This window comes from Ovis aries, chromosome 12 (genome assembly GCF_016772045.2).
Source record: "Ovis aries strain OAR_USU_Benz2616 breed Rambouillet chromosome 12, ARS-UI_Ramb_v3.0, whole genome shotgun sequence".
Classification (NCBI taxonomy): domain Eukaryota; kingdom Metazoa; phylum Chordata; class Mammalia; order Artiodactyla; family Bovidae; genus Ovis; species Ovis aries.
The window spans coordinates 37,852,595-37,872,075 of NC_056065.1; the positions used below are offsets into that span (position 1 = coordinate 37,852,595).

General features: G+C 38.3%; 1 protein-coding gene across 1 annotated transcript in view; it reads left to right on the forward strand.

Moving 5' to 3' along the window:
• The window catches only part of MROH9 (maestro heat like repeat family member 9), a 72,123-nt gene extending 56,394 nt beyond the window's left edge, over positions 1–15,729 (forward strand). Inside the window, exons 16-20 of the mRNA XM_027976065.1 lie at positions 398–550; positions 653–769; positions 1,352–1,454; positions 13,364–13,426; positions 15,395–15,729. Coding sequence (XP_027831866.1) covers positions 398–550; positions 653–769; positions 1,352–1,454; positions 13,364–13,426; positions 15,395–15,729 — 771 coding nt within the window. The remainder of the gene's footprint in view (positions 1–397; positions 551–652; positions 770–1,351; positions 1,455–13,363; positions 13,427–15,394) is intronic.
• The last annotated feature ends 3,752 nt before the right edge of the window (positions 15,730–19,481 follow it).

The following is a 19,481-nucleotide window of genomic DNA, read 5'->3' on the forward strand; positions in this document are numbered from 1 at the left end:
ATGGAGGCTCATGACATTGTACAGGAGACAGTGATCAAGACCATCCCCAGTCATATCTTTAGTATGTTATTAAATACTATCTTCCTAAATTTAAGAAGCTTACTTTTCACAGGGGATTTTCTTTCATGTAATATGAATTTTGGTAAGTAAGTCTTATTTTAAAATCAGAAGAAGAGGTGACTTCTTAGACCCAAGGCGAATCTTTTCTAAAAACAAACGATAAATATATACACACACATATATACACATCATATATAGTGTATATACATGATATAAATATATATACTATATAGTGCATGTGTGTATATATATACATACTATATGTTAGTATATATGTATAGTGTGTGTGTGTCTATATATATTCTCAAATGAGGTCTTTTCCGTGTGCATGTTTTAGGGCAATGAAGGTATTCGGAGTATGGCCATTCACCACTTTGGTCAGTTACTCATGGACATGAGTCAATACACATGGATGCTAAACAATGTGGTTTATGCAGGCTTGGTGCCTCTGATCCTGTTTTTGGAAGATACAGAGGAAAGAGTAGTTAAAGTAAGTCCTGAAATTTTGTTTTTCTTAGTTTTGCAGAGAATCACAGTGTTTTATATAACACCAGATGGAATGGATCTTTACTGACCTTTTTCTGCTTCACAGGCGTGTAAATATACATTAAAAATCTGTGCCTCAGAATTAAAATGGTCAACATCATATTTCCTAAAGGATGAATATTACAATTTTGAGCTGGTGGTGCTCAACATCTGTAATAATCTTGTAAGTGTCCACTCAAGATTTACTACCCTAAGAGTTACAGAAACAATTTTAAAGGATATACAAAGTGGTGAAAAGCATAATGGGCACAAGGTGAATCTAGAAGGACTCTGAAGAGAAGATAATAAATGGACAATTAAATCTAGGGCTTGAGACCAGAGAAAAATTAAACTTTCCCACTTTCTTCTCCTTTACATGGATCATCTATTTTTTCTTCCTCCAACCCACCTACTCTGAGCAGTGTAAAGATGGGTGCAGCATTTCAGATCACCAAAAGAAAAGCTAGAATTAGTTTTCTATGCCTAAATGAGCTGGTTTTCTGAAAATCAGCATAAACTGCAACAATAGACAGGTAGGGATGGAAGGATTTTAACCAAAGGTTGGAAACCCAAAGACTGGATATCATATAACAAGCTAAATAATACCTGCAAGCAAGAGAGTAACATTCCTACATAGAAACCCCCAAGTTTTAACCTGGCCCTGATTTGGTATAAGCAACCAAATTCGTTTCCCTGGAAACCTCTCTGAATTTAGCATATGTGTATTTTCAAGAAGTGAGAGAATTTTTTTCCTTTTTATTTTCAGCTTATTTCTCATCAAAAATACATTAGAAATTTGATATCTGAGACCTTAGGATTCCTGGAGAGTACCAGAACATATCTGAGAAGAGGATCAGTTATTTTACTAGGTAAGTAAAATTCAGTTCTCATTTCCTAATTTGTCTTAACAAGTAAAGAATGGATAGCAGCTAGAAGATGCCTTGAAAAAATTACAGATTTTCTTTGTTTAGGATGGACTCTAATTTTCATGATGGTATCTATAATGAGCAGAAGTTAAAATATATGATGAGAATAGAGTTCTATTTTATAATACACAGCTGAGTATAAGTATGTAATTAAACTATCATACAAAATATTCAACCAGATGAATTTCAAAATTTAAGAAGGTGGCAAACCACTACAGTTCTCCTTTGCTGCTTAAAAATCACCTCTCCCCATTGAAGAATAATACATTTTTTAAAATGCCAGTCTTTAACAGAACATGAACATCTCTAACACAAATTACAACATATGAGTGATAGTCGCTCCATCCTGTTCGACTCTTTGCAACCCACGAACCAGCACCTGCCAGACTCCTTTGTCCATGGAATTCTCCAGGCAAGAATACTGGAGTAGGTTGCCATTCCCTTCTCCAGGGGATCTTCCCAAATCATGGACTGAACCTGGGTCTCCCACATTGCAGGCAGATTCTTTACCATCTGAGCCACCAGGAAAGCCCACAACAGATGAAGAAGAGCTACCAAATTCAATAAAGTTCAAAAAAAGAAAATGTAGAGTTGAGGGAGTACAGTTCAATTCTAAAAGAAGACAACCAAAATTTTTGACCTTGAACAAATGTGACCAACCAGTTTTTTTCCCACTAGCTTCTTACCAGGAAGATCAAAACTAATAATCCTTTATTTGGAATGAGAGGAAGGAGTTCCCATTTGCCATCAGGAAGTACATAGGGCATCAAGGAATGAGAAAATACTTGGTCATATCATACTTGTGGGCTTCCCAGGTAGCTCAGTGGTAAAGAATCCACTTGCAATGCAGGAGACAAATCAAATTTAAAAAAATGTTTCTACAGAGTACTTGAAAATGATAATAATTTTATCCATGAATCTAAAAGTTTTAAAAATAAAGGTCTATAGATATAAGTGCTCAGGAATATATAATGGTAAAATGGGAGCACATGAAAAATAATCTTTCAAAGTATGGTAGGAAGTATAAGAAAAATATATAACCATTATTAAAGAAAACAAAAACTACATTGCAGGCAATGGAAGAAAATACATGGTGTTGATAACCCTGTAAGGGACAAGAGTAAAGGGTTGAGAAATGTTAGCAAAATAAGATGTAAACCAATAAGAAATAGTTTGAAAAGTTAGGGAGTAACAATAGAGAAGACAGATTACAGAAAGATAATATCCCTGAAAAAATAATGAACAATTAAAACAGAAAAAAGTATTCAAAGATAAAATTTAAAAACTAAAAGAATTTTTAATTAAATATACTGAAGATGGTAAAAATTTTCAAGACATATTTTATACAGAATAAAACATTCCTAACAAAGTTATGGGACTTTAGAGTTAAAGAATTCTTTGAACATTTGGGTAAAAAAAGTCACCTATACATTACAAAATAAATTAATCTTCCATTAGACTTCTCCACTTCAGTATTCAACTCTAAAATATAGTAGAATAATACCTACAAATCCTTAGTAGAAAAATATGTGACCAAGGAATTTTAGATCATCAAAATGATGCCGTGCTCTGCTTAGTCATTCAGTCGTATCCGACTCTTTGCAACCCCATGGACGATAGCCCGCCAAGCTGTCTGCCATGGGGATTCTCCAGGCAAGAATACAGTAGTGGGTTGTCATGACCTCCTCCAGGGGATCTTCCCAACCCAGCAGTTAAACCCAGGTGTCTTGCACTGCAAGTGGATTCTTTGCCATCTGAGCCAACAGGGAAGCCCAAGAATACTGGAGTGGATAGCCTATTCCTTCTCCAGGGGAGCTTCCTGATCCAGGAAGCAAATCAGGGTCTCCTACATGGCAGGCAGATTCTTTATCAACTGAGCTACCAGGGAACCTCCAATAAAATTATATCCAACTATAAAGATAATAAAATATTTCTAAAACATAAAAACTCAGCAAAAGTTCATTACCATGAACTCTTAAAGAAAGCATTGATGGATGGAATTCAGCCAACTAAAGAAGGAATGGATAAATTATTGCATAAGAACATCCAGATGTTCAAGCTGGATTTATAAAAGGCAGAGGAACCAGAGATCAAATTGCCAACATTAGCTGGATCATTGAAAAAGCGAGACAGTTCCAGAAAAACAGCTTCTGCTTCAGTGACTACGCCAAAGCCTTTGACTGTGTGGATTACAACAAACTATGGAAATTTCTTAAAGAGATGGGAATATCAGACCACCTGACTTGCACTTTGAGAAATCTGTACGCAGGTCAAGAAGCAACAGTTAGAACTGGACATGGGACAACAGACCGGTTCCAAATCAGGAAAGAACTACAGCAAGGCTGTGTATTGTCACCCTGCTTATTTAACTTATATGCAGAGTATATCCCAAGAATGCAATGGCACCCCACTCCAGTACTCTTGCCTGGAGAACCCCATGGACAGAGGAGCCCCGTGGGCTGCAGTCCATGGGGTTGCTAGGAGTCAGACACGACTGAGCGGACTTCATTTTCACTTTTCACTTTCATGCATTGGAGAAGGAAATGGCAACCCACTCCAGTGTTCTTGCCTGGAGAATCCCAGGGACAGAAGAGCCTGGTGGGCTGCTGTCTATGGGGTCACACAGAGTCGGACACAACTGAAGTGACTTAGCATCAGCAGCAGCAGAGTACATCATGAGAAACGCGGGGCTGTATGAAGCAAAAGCTGGAATCAAGATTCCCAGGAGAAATATCAATAAAGTCAGATATGAAATCGATACCACACTTATGGCAGAAGGCAAAGAAGAACTGAAGAGCCTCTTGATGAAAGTGAAAGAGGAGAGGGAAAAAGTTGGCTTAAAGGTCAACATTCAGAAAACGAAGATCATGGCATCCGGTCCCATCACTTCATGGCAAATAGATGGGGAAACAATGGAAACAGTGACGGACTTTATTTTGGGGGGCTCCAAAATCAATGCAGATGGTGGCTGCAGCCATGAAATTAAAAGACCCTTGCTCCTTGGAAGAAAAGTTATAACCAATGTAGACAGCATATTAAAAAGCAGAGACATTACTTTGCCAACAAAGGTCCATCTAGTCAAACCTATGGTTTTTCCAGTAGTCATGTATGGATGTGGGAGCTGGACTATAAAGAAAGCTGAGCACTGAAATTGATGCTTTTGAACTGTGGTGTTGGAGAAGACTCTTGAGAGTCCCTTGGACTACAAAGAGATCCAACCAGTCAATCCTAAAGGAAATCAGTCCTGACTATTCATTGGAAGGATTAATGCTGAAGCTGAAATTCCAATATTTTGGCTACCTGATGTGAAGAGCTGACTCATTTGAAAAGACCCTGATGCCAGGAAAAATTGAAGGTGGGAGGAGAAGGGGACGACAGAGGATGAGATGGTTGGATGGCAACACCAACTCAATGGACATGAGTTTGAGTAAACTCTGGGAGTTACTGATAGACAGGGAGGCCTGGCACGCTGCACTCCATGGGATCGAAAAAAATTGGACATGACTGAGCGACCGAACTGAAGTGTAGAACATACAGTATATGCTTAACAGTAGGACTTCCAGCTCCCAATCCATTTTTTACTATTTTTTAAATTTCTCCATGCCTCTGAAAACTGACCTCTGAGTTTTATATCCCCCAGGCTCCCTTCTCTGCTTACTTCAGGTTCATATAGCATTTAGTGTCCATTAATGTGAGATACCAAGGGAACGTTTCATGCAAATATGGGCTCGATAAACGACAGAAATTGTATGGACCTAACAGAAGCAGAAGATATTAAGAAGAGATGGCAAGAATACACAGAAGAACTGTACAAAAAAGATCTTCACGACCAGGATAATCATGATGGTGTGATCACTCACCTAGAGCCAGACATCCTGGAATGTGAAGTCAAGTGGGCCTTAGAAAGCATCACTACGAACAAAGCTAGTGGAGGTGATGGAATTCCAGTTGAGCTATTTCAAATCCTGAAAGATGATGCTGTGAAAGTGCTGCACTCAATATGCCAGCAAATTGGGAAAACTCAGCAGTGGCCATAGGACTGGAAAAGGGCAGTTTTCATTCCAATCCCTAAGAAAGGCAATGCCAAAGAATGTTCAAACTACCGCACAATTGCACTCATCTCACATGCTAGTAAAGTAATGCTCAAAATTCTCTAAGCCAGGCTTCAGCAGTACATGAATGGTGAACTTCCTGATATTCAAGCTGGTTTTAGAAAAGGCAGAGGAACCAGAGATCAAATTGCCAACATCCGCTAGATCATGGAAAAAGCAAGAGAGTTCCAGAAAAACATCTATTTCTGCTTTATTGACTATGCCAAAGCCTTTGACTGTATGGATCACAATAAACTGTGGAAGATTCTTCAAGAGATGGGAATACAGACCACCTGACCTGCCTCTTGAGAAATCTGTATGCAGGTCAGGAAGCAACAGTTAGAACTGGACATGGAACAACAGACTGGTTCCAAACAGGAAAAGGAATATGTCAAGACTGTATATTGTCACCCTGCTTATTTAACTTCTATGCAGAGTACATCATGAGAAACCCTGGACTGGAAGAAAGACAAGCTGGAATCAAGATTGCCGGGAGAAATACCAATAACCTCAGATATGCAGATGACACCACCCTTATGACAGAAAGTTAAGAACTAAAAAGCCTCTTGATGGAAGTAAAAGAGGAGAGCGAAAAAGTTGGCTTAAAGCTCAACATTCAGAAAATGAAGATCATGGCATCCGGTCCCATCACTCCATGGGAAATAGATGGGGAAACAGTGCAAACAGTGTCAGACTTTATTTTGGGGGGCTCTAAAATCACTGTAGATGGTGACTGCAGCCTTGAAATTAAAAGACACTTACTCCTTGGAAGAAATGTTATGACCAACCTAGATAGCATATTCAAAAGCAGAGACATTACTTTGCTGACTAAGGTCCGTTTAGCCAAGGCTATGTTTTTTCCAGTAGTCATGTATGGATGTGAGAGTTGGACTTTGAAGAAGACTGAGCACCGAAGAATTGATGGTTTTGAACTGTGGTGTTGGAAAAGACTCTTGAGAGTCCCTTGGACTGCAAGGAGATCCAACCAGTCCATTCTGAAGGAGATCAGCCCTGGGATTTCTTTGGAAGGAATGATGCTAAAGCTGAAGCTCCAGTACTTTGGCCACCTCATGCGAAGAGATGACTCACTGGAAAAGACTCTGATGCTGGGAGGGATTGTGGGCAGGAGGAGAAGGGGACAACCGAGGATGACATGGCTGGATGGCATCACGGACTTGATGGACGTGAGTCTGAGTGAACTCCGGGAGATGGTGATGACAGGGAGGCCTGGCGTGCTGCGATTCATGGGGTCACAAAGAGTTGGACACAACTGAACAACTGAACTGAACTGAACTGGACTGAACAACTGAACTCAACTGAACTGAACTGGGCAACTAAACACGACATAGCAATTAATCTTTACAAATCCCTAAGAAAAGAAACAACCCACTAGGAAAATGGGCAAAATATATGAAAAAATTTATTTGGTTCATATACATAAAATTTTCACAGCTTCATTCAAAAGGTGATGCAAACTGAATTGATAAGGTGTTTCCATCTATCAAACTGACAAAGAACAAAAAAGTTTATACTCTACAGTTCTGTCCAGGTTGCAGGAACTAGGCAATCACATTACTGGTTAGTGTAAATAGCTACAATCTCTAAGAACAGTTTGGCAATATCCATCCAAATGTGAGATGCATGTTCTTTTGACTCAATGATCTCCTCCCAAGAGAATTTATCCTCCAATATATTCACATATGAGAAGTGATATGTGTATGTAGATATTCATTGCATCATTGGATTTATAATTCATCATTCTTAGCATGTGGTTTTTGTCCTTCTTTGTCTTTTCTGATTAACTTTAGCATTTTAGCAGTATTATGTGTGTGTTAGTCACTCAGTCATGTCTGACTCTTTGTGACCCCATGGACTGTAGCCCACCAGGCTCCTCTGTCCATGGGGTTTTCCAGGCAAGAATACTGGAGTGGGTTGCCTTTTCCTTCTCCAGAGGATATTCCCAACCAAGGAATCGAATCCAGGTCTCCTGCATTGCAGACAGTATTAGCAGCATTACACCAAGACATAAGCAAAATCATAAAGGGCAAAAGGTGTCACTGGGTTAATCTAATTATGGCTTAAACAAGATAGCAGCTGGTTTCTTTCTCATTTACCAATACTAGTGTAAGTAGACTAGGGCCAGTTCTTTTGTTGCTCTTGTATTCTCATCATACAGTTTCCTACATCAGAGCCAAGATGTTTGCTCTAGCTCCTGCCACCACTTCTATGTAACAATCAACTGGAAAGGGAAATATATCAAGAGGACACAGCCATCTCTGTAAAGAGTGAATATAACCTACTAAATGATCATTTGCCCAGAACATAGACATGCCGCCATACCTAGCTGCAGAGAAGTCTTGAAAGTCTAGTCATCTGCTCAACAACCATGTGTCCAGCTAAAACTCACTTTAGTTTTACTAAGAGAACTAAAGATAAAGAAGTAATTTTTTCAATTAAATGCTAAGAAAATTTATTTGATGTTGTATTATATGGGAACATTATAATATAGCTTCCTTTCATTATGTAAGCTTATCATTTATCTGTAATTCACATTTTATTAAAATAACCAGTAAGAAAAACTGAAGCAATTAATAATGTAAATTGTTCATCATTAAAATAAAATGAAAGCTAATTCATAAGATAATATAAGAAAACTAATATTATTATTATTACTAACAATTGCTTCATATTACATATTTCCAAAACCTTAGCATTGTCCTGTTACTTTTCTGCTACCTCACTGTCCATTGAACAACAAACTAAGTTCTATACAATCAAACTATTATTAACAGATTAACAGTATCTGTTAAAGCAGAATATTTTATCTAACTTTATCATTAACTTCTCTCTCTTGAAAAAGTATTTGTACATTGTGAATAATTGATCTGATAATATTCATAGTGCCATACTTTAATCATTTTTGCTATGGACTGAGATTTTTTTTTCCCCATCCCATTTATTCCCTTAAAATCTCATTTATTTCCTGTAGAATCCCTATTTGCCCCTCCACACACACTAAGTTCAATTCAGTTTAGTCACTCAATCATGTCCAACTCTTTGTGACCGCATGGGCTGCAGCATGCCAGGCTTCCCTGTTCATCACCAACTCCTGGAGCTTACTCAAACTCATGTCCATCAAGTCAGTGATGCCATCCAACCATCTCATCCTCTGTTGCCCCCTTCTCCTCCCACCTTCAATCTTTCCCAGCATCAGGGTCTTTTTTAGTGATTCAGTTCTTCACATGAGGTGGCCAAAGTATTGGAGTTTCAGCTTCAACATCAGTCCTTCCAGTGAAATTCAGGACTGATTTCCTTTAGGACGGACTGGTTGGATCTCCTTGCAGTCCATGGGACTCTCAAGAATCTTCTCCAACACCACAGTTCAAAAGCATCCATTCTTTGGTGCTCAGCTTTCTTTATAGTCCAACTCTCACACCCATACATGACTACTGGAAAAACCCTAGCTTTGACTAGATCGACCTTTATTGGCAAAGTAATTTGACAATAGAGACGATTAGTACTCTCTAGCATAGGAAATTTTCATTCGTTTATTTGTACCCTCCATCTAACTCTAAAAGGAATTACACTGGATTACAAAATTAAGCAAAACTATGCCAGTTAAGGATACCTCCACAACACAGGGCTTTGTCTTTAAGCATTAGTCTTAAATTCTTTTTTTTTTTTTTTTAGTCTTAAATTCTTAAGCCCATGTTCCACCTGTCAATGAGAATATCCCAAGTTTTATTATCTGTAAATCATATTATCAAAATAATATATTGCTGTGATTTTTGTGATCCCTATTTTGACTGAGGTAGGGGCAATGTGAAATATTGGTGAGAATATATAAGCTTCCACTGAAATCTCAGAATGAATACCCACTGGCCATGTGACCTTCACCAAATTTCTTTATCCCTATGAATTTTTATCAGGCTTCCCTGGTGGCTCAATGGTAAAGAATCTGCCTGCCAGTGCAGGAGATGCAGGTTTGATCCTTGGGTTGGGAAGATGCCCTGGAGAAGGAATCGGCAACCTATTCCTGTCTTCTTGCCTGGAGAATTCCATGGACAGAGGAGCCTGGTGGGGCTACAGTCCATGAGGTCACAAAAGAGTCAGACATGACTTAGCAGCTAAACAACAATAACATCAATTTTTATGATGTGTAAAAGGAAGATAATAAGAATATCAACAAAAATATTTTTAAGTCTATCTGAAAACATTTAAAAGCTTTTATAAAGGCAGTAAAGAGTAGAAAAACTAAAAGAAGTAGGCCTGATACTTGAGGGTTATTTTCCTTTATAGATTTTCCAATTCTAATTTCAAAAAGGGTAATGGGAGGCTGATAAACTATGAAGAAATTTTACCTGTTTCACTGAACCAGTGGAACAAAACTTGGAGTGGATTGACAATGAGGAGGGATCCTAGTAAAAACACCCAAGTTTTCCACTTGATCCCTGATGTCTCTACCCTACAAGTAAGAGTAAACTAAAAATATACCAGCCCTTATAATTATTGAATCTTTGAATATCTAACTCCATGGTGGAATTAAAGAGATATACTTCTAGCCTAACTGCGTGCCAAAAACGCAAAAACAAATCCTCTCTGGGAGAAGATAAAATGCCCAGAAACTAACAGTATCGACACAAACCTGTATACACTATAACTGATATTTAATTTTTAAAAATCATTTAGATTTTTTTAATTACAAGCAAGAACCGTAGAAACAGAATCTAGTATATGCAGTTATTCAACTTTATCAGGTATGAAGTTTTAAATAAATATGATTAGTATGTTCAAAAGATTACACAATGAGATAGAATGCAGATCTCAATGAATGAAGTTAGCAGCATATTAGAAAGAACTGAAATGAGATTAAGAGAATTAGAAATGTCAGAATAAACCAACACAACATTGTACTTATCCTTCAATTTATAATAAATAAATTTAGGAAGAGAAAAAAAGAAATGTCAGAATAAAATATTCAGCCTCAAGATCAAAACTTGAAAAGATAAAAATGGAAAATATGAAAAGAGCATAAGAACATGAGATATGGTTAAAAGGCCTAATATACACTTCCATGAGGATAGGGGGAAAAATGAGACTAAATATTTAAAGAGATAATGACCAAGAATTTCCCAAATAAGGTAATAACAAGAAATAAAATGGATGTTTGGAAAAAAAGAAAATAAAACTTCCAAAATTTGCAGATAAATAATTGAGTATTTAGAACACTGGAAAGAATTCAGAAAAACTATAGGAATTAAATCTAGCAAGTTTTCTATATATAATACCAACATACAGAAATCAACTCAGTTTCTACACACTTAACAATAAATACTAGAAAATTAATCTTTTAATGCCTAATACATTGCACCAAAATTTATCAAATATCCCAAAATAAAACTAAGGAAAGAGGTACAAGACTGATACATAAACATACACACACAAAACAAAACAAAACTAGAAAATTCTGAGAAGTTTTTAAAAAATACTTAGAGTGATATATCATGTTAATGGATTAAATGTTTAATATTGTAACATGGTCAGCTCTCCTCAACTTGATCGGTATATTTGATACAACCCCAAACAAAATTTTACCAGCAGTTTTGGGTGTGTATGTATATGAAATATGAGAAGTTGATTCTAATTTTTACATGAAAATTTAAGGATTTGAGAATAGCCAACACAAAGTTGAAGAATTTATACCATCAGATATCAAGACCCATCATATATTAAGGTATGGCACAATGATAGAATGGAGTTAAGACACTGACCCTCACACAATTTTTGATGTAAATGATCCTACAAAGCAATAGGAAAGGACTTTTTTTTTCTCTCTTAATAGTGCTTGATTAATCAACCCCTATTTTATGCCATATAATTTCAGTTGAATTTGAAATTCAAAAATGTGAAAGGGTAAAACAATAAAGTTTCTAGAAGTAAATATGAGAGAATATCTTTATGACCTTGCGGCTACTGCTAAGTCGCTTCAGTCATGTCCGACTCTGTGTGATCCCATAGACGGCAGCCCACCAGACTCCCTCTTCCCTGGGATTCTCCAGGCAAGAACACTGGAGTGGGTTGCCATTTCCTTCTCCAATGCATGAAAGTGAAAAGTGACAGTGAAGTCGTTCAGTCGTGTCCAACTCTTCGCGACCCCATGGACTGCAGCCTACCAGGCTTCTCTGTCCATGGAATTTTCCAGGCAAGAGTACTGGAGTGGGGTGCCATTGTTTCTTATCAGGACCCCAAAATTCACTAATTGTAAATTGGACTGCAATAAGATTAGAGGACTTCTCTCGTGGACCAGCAGTTAAGAATCCCACCTGCCAATGCAAGCGTCACAGGTTTGAGCCCTGGTCTGGAGAGATACCACATGCCTCAGGACAACTAAGCCAACGTGCCACAGCTGTGGACCCTGTGCTCTAGAGCTTGTGATCCACAAGAGAAGCCACCACGAGATGCCCCCACTAGCCACAACTAGAGAAAAACTCCTGCACAGCAGCAAAGATCCAGCACAGCCAAAAAATAAATAATTCTGCTCATCAAAAAGAAAAGTACAAATGGAAAATTTTTCCCTGGGGTAGGAGAAAATATTTGTAATAGGTGTAATATTTTTCAAAGACTAGTAACCAGAATTTAAAATGCCCAAAAATAAATAATTTAAAAACAACTCAATAGAAAAACAGGCAAGAGACATACGGAACAGACATTTTGCAAAAGAAATATACAACTGTATATCCAATATACAAAATTATATATCTAATTATATATTAAATATATATATAATTATATATCCAATTTGTGTATCCAATATAATAATACCACCAAACCCATGAGATTGACTGAAAGATTGACTAACAATTATCAAGTGTTAGAGAGGATGGAGAGCAGTAGAAATGTTCATACAATGCTGGTAGGAGTGAAAATTGGTAATCACCTTGGCAACCCTTCTGCAGTAATGATTAAAGGTGACCATAAGCATATTCATTAGCTAGTAAGTCCACTCCTAGCTATATACCAAACAGTAATGCATATAAATCTACACCAAAGTTCATGTACAAGAATGCCCACAATAACATCACTATTCATAATAGCCTCAAATTAAAAACAATACATTGTCCATCATAAGCAGAATGGCTAAAACGTGATGCATTAATAAGATGGCATATCATACAAAAAGCATTCAGAAAACTCTTTCTGTGAAGAACCAGATAGGAAACATTTCAGGCTTTGAATACCAGGCTCTGTGGCAACTACTCAACTCTGCTGTTTGTAGGGTGAGAAAAACTGGAGATGATCCATAAGCAAATAAGCCTATAAGCATGGCTCTGTTTCAAGAGAACATTGCTAACCTCTGTCATGTAGCAATGGAAATGAATGAACTATTGCTATGTTTAAAAACAGGATGAATCTCACAATGTAGTGTTGAGCAAAAGAATATATTCTGAAAGCTGAAGGAGGAAATTGGGAAGGGCATAAAGGCGGCTCCTAGGATATGGTAATATTCTATTTAAAGGCCTAGGTGGTAGCTACAAGTATTCACTCTGGTCATTTATTAAGGTGTACAAATGTGATTTGTGCACATTTATACACACACATATATCTCAATAAAGATTTATTAATTATTTTAAATCACTAATAGATTATTCAAGAATAATCTAGAGATATTTTGCTTTGAAAAAAGCACTAAAGGTAGATAATATCAGATAATGTATTTTCATAATGTATTTTGGGATAACTTTAATTTTAATTTGTGCATAGGGTACTTGGCAAAATTGGGTGGCCATTTACTGCTCAGAGATGAAATTGATGTCATGCTTGAGGGTAAGTGTTGAAATTATAATGAAATCTTTATATATAGGCCTAAATAACTTCCCTGTTTGTGATTCCATTTATATCTGAGCTCTATAGTGATGCCAGGGATGCGAGAGTACTACAGAGGTAGTTAGGTGGTTAAGGGGAAATCAGTAGAAGGACTGGGTTAAGGGACATCTTTCTTTACTTTTTATTCTTTCCCTCTATCTTTCTCTCTCTGCTTCAATCTCTCCATCTACCCCTCTCATTATCTGAGACCTAGCTATCATCCTAGAATCCTTAGGAACTACAGAGAGTTAAGAATTCAATCACTCATTAATTTGTTCAACAAATATTTATCTGGCATCTACTATATGACAGCACTATTCTAAGAGCAGGACATACAGCAGCAGACAAAGCAAAGTCCCTTTCCTTAGAGAATTTACATTTTAGGAGATAGCAATATATACTTGCATCAGAAGAGCTTCTCTGATAGCTCAGTTGGTAAAGAATCCACCTGCAATACAGGAGACCCTGGTTTGATCCCTGGTTTGGGAAGATCCCCTGGAGAAGGGAAAGGCTACCCACTCCAGTATTCTGGCCTGGAGAATTCCATGAACTATATAGTCCATGAGGTCACAAAGAATCAGACATGACTGAGTGACTTGGGCTTCCCTGATAGCTCATTTGGTAAAGAATCCACCTGCAATGCAGGAGACCTCAGTTCTATTCCTGGGTTGGGAAGATCCCCTGGAGAAGGGATAGGCTACCCACTCCAGTATTCTTGGGCTTCCCTGGAAGCTCAGCTGGTAAAGAATCCACCTGCAATGTGGGAGACCTGGATTCAATCTGGGTTTTGAAGATCCCTTGGAAAAGGGAAAGGCTACCCATTCCAGTATTCTGGCCTAGAGAATTCCATGGACTATAGGGTTGCAAAGACTCGGATGCGACTGAGTGATTTTCACTTTCACTTTTCAATACTTATTCTATCAACATGTTTGGATCTCTCTCGGCCTCTGCCTATTTCCCCTTCAGGATCAGAATTTCAAACAGGTTACAGCAGAAAATAAGGTGGCTGCCTTCCTTCCTTCTTTTGGTAACAAACTATATTGAAGAGCCATTTTAGATTAGTAGAAACACTGAGTGGAAGATGGAGATTTCCTGTATACCTCCTGCCCCCACACATGCACAGCTTCCTCCTGTTACCAACATCTCCCAGCAGAGTGGTATATTTGTTACAATTGATGAACCTACATTGACACATCATTTTCTTCCTTCATTTTTTCATTCACTCATATTTATTAACAGCCTGCTAAATGCTAAGCACTCTCTCCATGTTACTCAGATATTTTTGCTCTCTTCCTCCTCCTTCTGTTCCTTCTCTTTTTCTCTCATTTCTACATCTATCTGTTTTTTCCTTCTCTATTTCTTTTTATTAAGAAAGAAAATAATAACTTCCCACAAGCTCAGCATCTGGATATAATGATATTTGCATTTTGGTATATATTTAATTGCAAGTATTTTTAAAGAATATAAACTATTATGTATTTATTTTTTAACTATCATAATTGTTTTATAATTTTTTCACTTACTCATGTCATAAACATCTTTTCATGCTAAGAAACATGAGTCTACATCATCATGTTAACATGTATGTCCTATTTGGCTTTATGATATTACATTAATAACTTTAAGCCCTTTCCTGCTGATGAACATTTAGACTGATTCTACTTTTTTCATTATTCTGAGCAATATTGAGCCTATTCATGAATATATATTTATGCTGTCTAGCAGAATGCTCAACACGTAAATATGCCCTCAGCACATAACGAGGTCCAGTGAGGACAGAAGACAAAAACTTCCTGGATGCTATTTGTCTAAGTAACAAAAATTAGGGCAGCGGGGCTCCTGTGAAAAGTGGTGAGACTGTTTTGAGTCTGAGAGCTTCTCAGACTGTGAAAGCAATGTTTTGAATTAATGGCCTTTCTACTGTTACAGCTATTGACCGAGTGATTCGGGATGAAGATCCTGTGATCAGGGAGTTGGCAGAAAAAACAAACAAAATTTTTATGGAAATAGCGTATAAATTGACTACCTCAAATATTAAACAAAGCTTCCAAAGACTGTCTAACTTCTTCTACTTAAAAAAATTGAAGCTTCTTTATAATTATAACCCGACCAAGGACCCGACAGGCAGTCCTATGGGGATTAAAGAAATCAGGAATGATAAAGAAGCCGTCATAAATGATAATTATGAAGATGGATTGGTAAAGAATGAAGGTGCATTGGTAAAGAATGCAAAGTTCCCCAGTGCCTTGGAGCACTCCTCATAAGAGAAATTATTTCCTTTCTCCCTTGATAACTGGAGTCCTTTTTAGATATTTTTGTGAAGGATTCAAGAAACTTTTATAGTCTCTTCTTGATCCTCTACTCAAATGTAGAAATGTACAGCCTCTCTCTGTCTGACAATGATTAAAAAGCCTTACTTCTTCAAAACCACTAATAAAACTGAAAAAACATATAAGCAAAGTGTTTGATGAGAAACTCTTGGAGCTTGATACGGTCAGTACTTACCTACTGAACATCTTCTAAGTGCCAGACACAGTGCGGGAATATCTGGATGATGTCAACAAGGTTCCCATCCTCAGGAAGACACACAGTATTGTTCTTTCCATCCTGCACTGAATGCTGCCTGTTGTTGTTCAGTTCCTAAGTCATGTCCAACTCTGTGACCCCATGGACTACAGCATGCCAGACTCCTCTGTATTTCACTATTTCCCAGAGTTTGTTCAAACTCATGTCCATTGAATCAGTGATGCTCTCTAACCATCTCATCCTCTGCTGCCCCCTTTTCATTTTACCTTCAATCTTTCCCAGCATCAGGTCTTTTCCAATGCCTCAGCTCTTCCCATCGGGCGGCCAAAGTATTGGAGCTTAAGCATGAGTCTTCCAATGAATATTCAATGTTGATTTCCTCCAGAATTGATTGGTTTGATCTCCTTGTGCAGTATTTACAAAGGAAGAAACAGCGTTGTAGGGGAAGAAGATTGAGAGCAGGCAAACTATTCCAGGTAGAGATATTGAGGCAAGAAGAGTGTTGGGGGAAGCTGGAGAGTTTCTTGTGGAAACAGATGGTTAAGGAGAGAAGAATAAGTAGAGTTGAAACCTGAGGGGAAGAGTGTGCTCTGCTAATGGCTTTAAACTTTTTGAAATGAAAACTGCATAATCAACATAGTTAGTGGTTCCCATTGCCATCAGGATCCAGTTTAACACTTGACTCTGGTTTATAAGAAAGTTGATATATAAATGCTGACCTGCAGTGATCTTGCCTGACTTAAGGCTTCAGGTTCATCTTCCACTCACCTCACCTTACCTTCCTCCCACCTGTGTCACATCCTAGCGTAAACCATCCCAGCCACAGGACATCTACTTATAGTTAGATGAAAGCCCCTTTTCTTCCATTACTTCCAGTGTTGTGGCTTTGGGATGGGTCAACTTGCAGTTCACACACATTTTCATCTCTCTGCCGGCTCACCTCGTTGGTGTGGGGCAGGGGCCACTCTACTTTCCCTTGGGTCTTCTTCCAGCTTCTGTCACTTCTGGGGCAAGTGGGTTGAGTAATGTTGACAAAAGACACCAACTTCTCGTGCAGGACAACCACATCATCAACATCCTCAGTGTCGGAGGCAGCAAGAGCCTGACACAGTCCCCAGCTTGTGGGCTCTACCTTATCCCTGCTCCCCACTTTCCACCCACCTTCCCAGTTGCCTGTCCTGCAGATTTCAAGCTCCAACGTCAGATGTGAAGACAGCAACCTTGCAGAGATTTCTTCACCTGCTTCCACAGCTGCTTACAGTCAGACCTCTGGTTCTGCCTTTCTTATTGAACCCTGACTGATATATCTGAGATGCATTTCCAATCCTCTTTGATCAGATAGTTCGATGCTGTTCCTATGTTTTGCCTTAATGCTCTGAATACCTATTATTAAATTCATCACACTGTAGTGAAATTACTAATGTCCTTCTCTCTCTGCCCCACAAAACTGAAATTTCCTGAAAGGAAATGTTACACTTGGTTAAGTACTCTGAAACTCATAGTCTGGCACCTAATATATGCTCAATGAATACTTGCCAAATGAATAAAATGCTAAAGCGACATATTGCTCTCATGCTTCAATAAGAATTTTCAGATAATTATGAGTGCTACTTTATATTAGAAATGATGCCAGAATAAATTATTTTAATTTACCTTTTAACCCATATTATTTCATATCATCCAGATGTCCCAGACCTAACTCTTCCAAATCACAGCAAATTTTCTTTCCCACCTTCTAAGCTAACAGGATACCTATTGTGGTAGGATGAACAATAACCTCTTTAAAGATAACCAATTTCTAATCCCCAGAATCTATGAGTATATTTTACATAGCCAAAGAAAATTTACAGTCATGATTAAATGACATGATCTTGAGATGGTGAAATGATTTCTGTATTATTTGGAGTGGCTCCATGTAATTGCAAGACTCTTTATAAGAGGAAGATGGAAGTTAGAGAGGAAAGATTTTTGAAGATGCAGTGATGCCAGCTTTGAAGAGGGAGATGGGGGCCATGAGGCAAGGAATTCAAGGAATGCAACTCTAGAAGCTGAAAGGGGCCAGGAAATGGATCCTTCCCTAGTGCCTCCAGAGTGAGCACAATCCTGCCAGCAACTTTGTTTCAGCCCAGTGAAACCCATTTTGGGCATCTGAGCCCCAAAATTATAAGAAAATAAATTGGTACTGTTTTAAGGCACTAATTTGTGGTAATTTGCTAAAGCAGCAGTAGGAAGCTAATATACCTACCTAGATTTCTACAAAACAAAGCAAGCCAAACCAGTTCATAACCCTTCAACCTTGGCCACCCTCAACTCTTCCCCACAAAAATAGACATAACAGCAGTGGACCTTATACAAATGTTGAAAGTGAAAGTGAAGTCGTTCAGTCATGTCCAACTCTTTGCAACCCCATGGACTGTAGCCCACCAGGCTCCTCCATCCATGGAATTTCTCAGGCAAGAATACTGGAGTGGGTTGCCATTTCCTTCTCCAGGGGATCTTCCTGATCCAGGGATCGAACCCAGGTCTCCCACATTGCAGGCGGATGCTTTTTTTTTTTTTTTACCATATGAGCCACCAGGGAAGCCCTGTTATACAAAAGTTGAGGGTTTTGTAAAAGGTCAGATAATCTGTGATATTTATATGTTCTTTAAAGTCCTGTAGATTGGTGACCAGGGATTTCTTTCTCGCTTTCAACTACAACAGTAATGTCCTCCATCATTTCCTGGTCCTTTCTGCTGTTTCTCCTTTTCTAATTTTTCTCATTTTAATTCCAGTGTGTCTTGATGTGTCCCTATTTGGGTTAATCCTATATGGGACTCTCTGCAATCTCCCAGGTTTTAGATGTATGTTTCTTTTCCCACCGTGGGGAAGTTTTCAGCTATTATGTCTGTGACCATCACAACATCAGTTATCTTTTCTTTCAAAGAATAGAAAGAAAGTATAACTTCTGAATATAGAGTTGAGTGGTGGTGGGGTGCACTCAAATAACTGAGTCAGCTAATCACCCAACATGGGCACATGGCTACTCAAGGGGAGATCAGTCTCCTTTGGTCTCTAAGTGGCCAAAGTTCTCACCAATAGAAGGTGAGCAGAAGCAAAGTGTATGTCTTTAGCCTAATCACTTCCTTTAGAGCACCTGCCTGTAATGCCAGAGAGCTGGGTTCCATCCCTGGGTCGGGAAGATCCCCTGGAGAAGGAGATGGCAATCCACTCCAGTATTCTTGCCTGGAGAATCCCATGGATGGAGGAGCCTGGTGGGCTACAGTCCACGGGATTGCAAAGAGTCGGACATGACTGAGTGACTTCACTTTCATTTTCAATCACTTCCTTAAAGAGGAAATCTGTTCTATCCCTTCCTGATGGTTGAATATGGATGTGGAACTCAGCTTCAAACTTGCAGACAATAATAACATGCCCCTTGGAATATGGCTAAGCCCCTACCAGCCTGGATATCTGGAAAGCTTCTCAGAGTAAATTCTACCCAGGATGC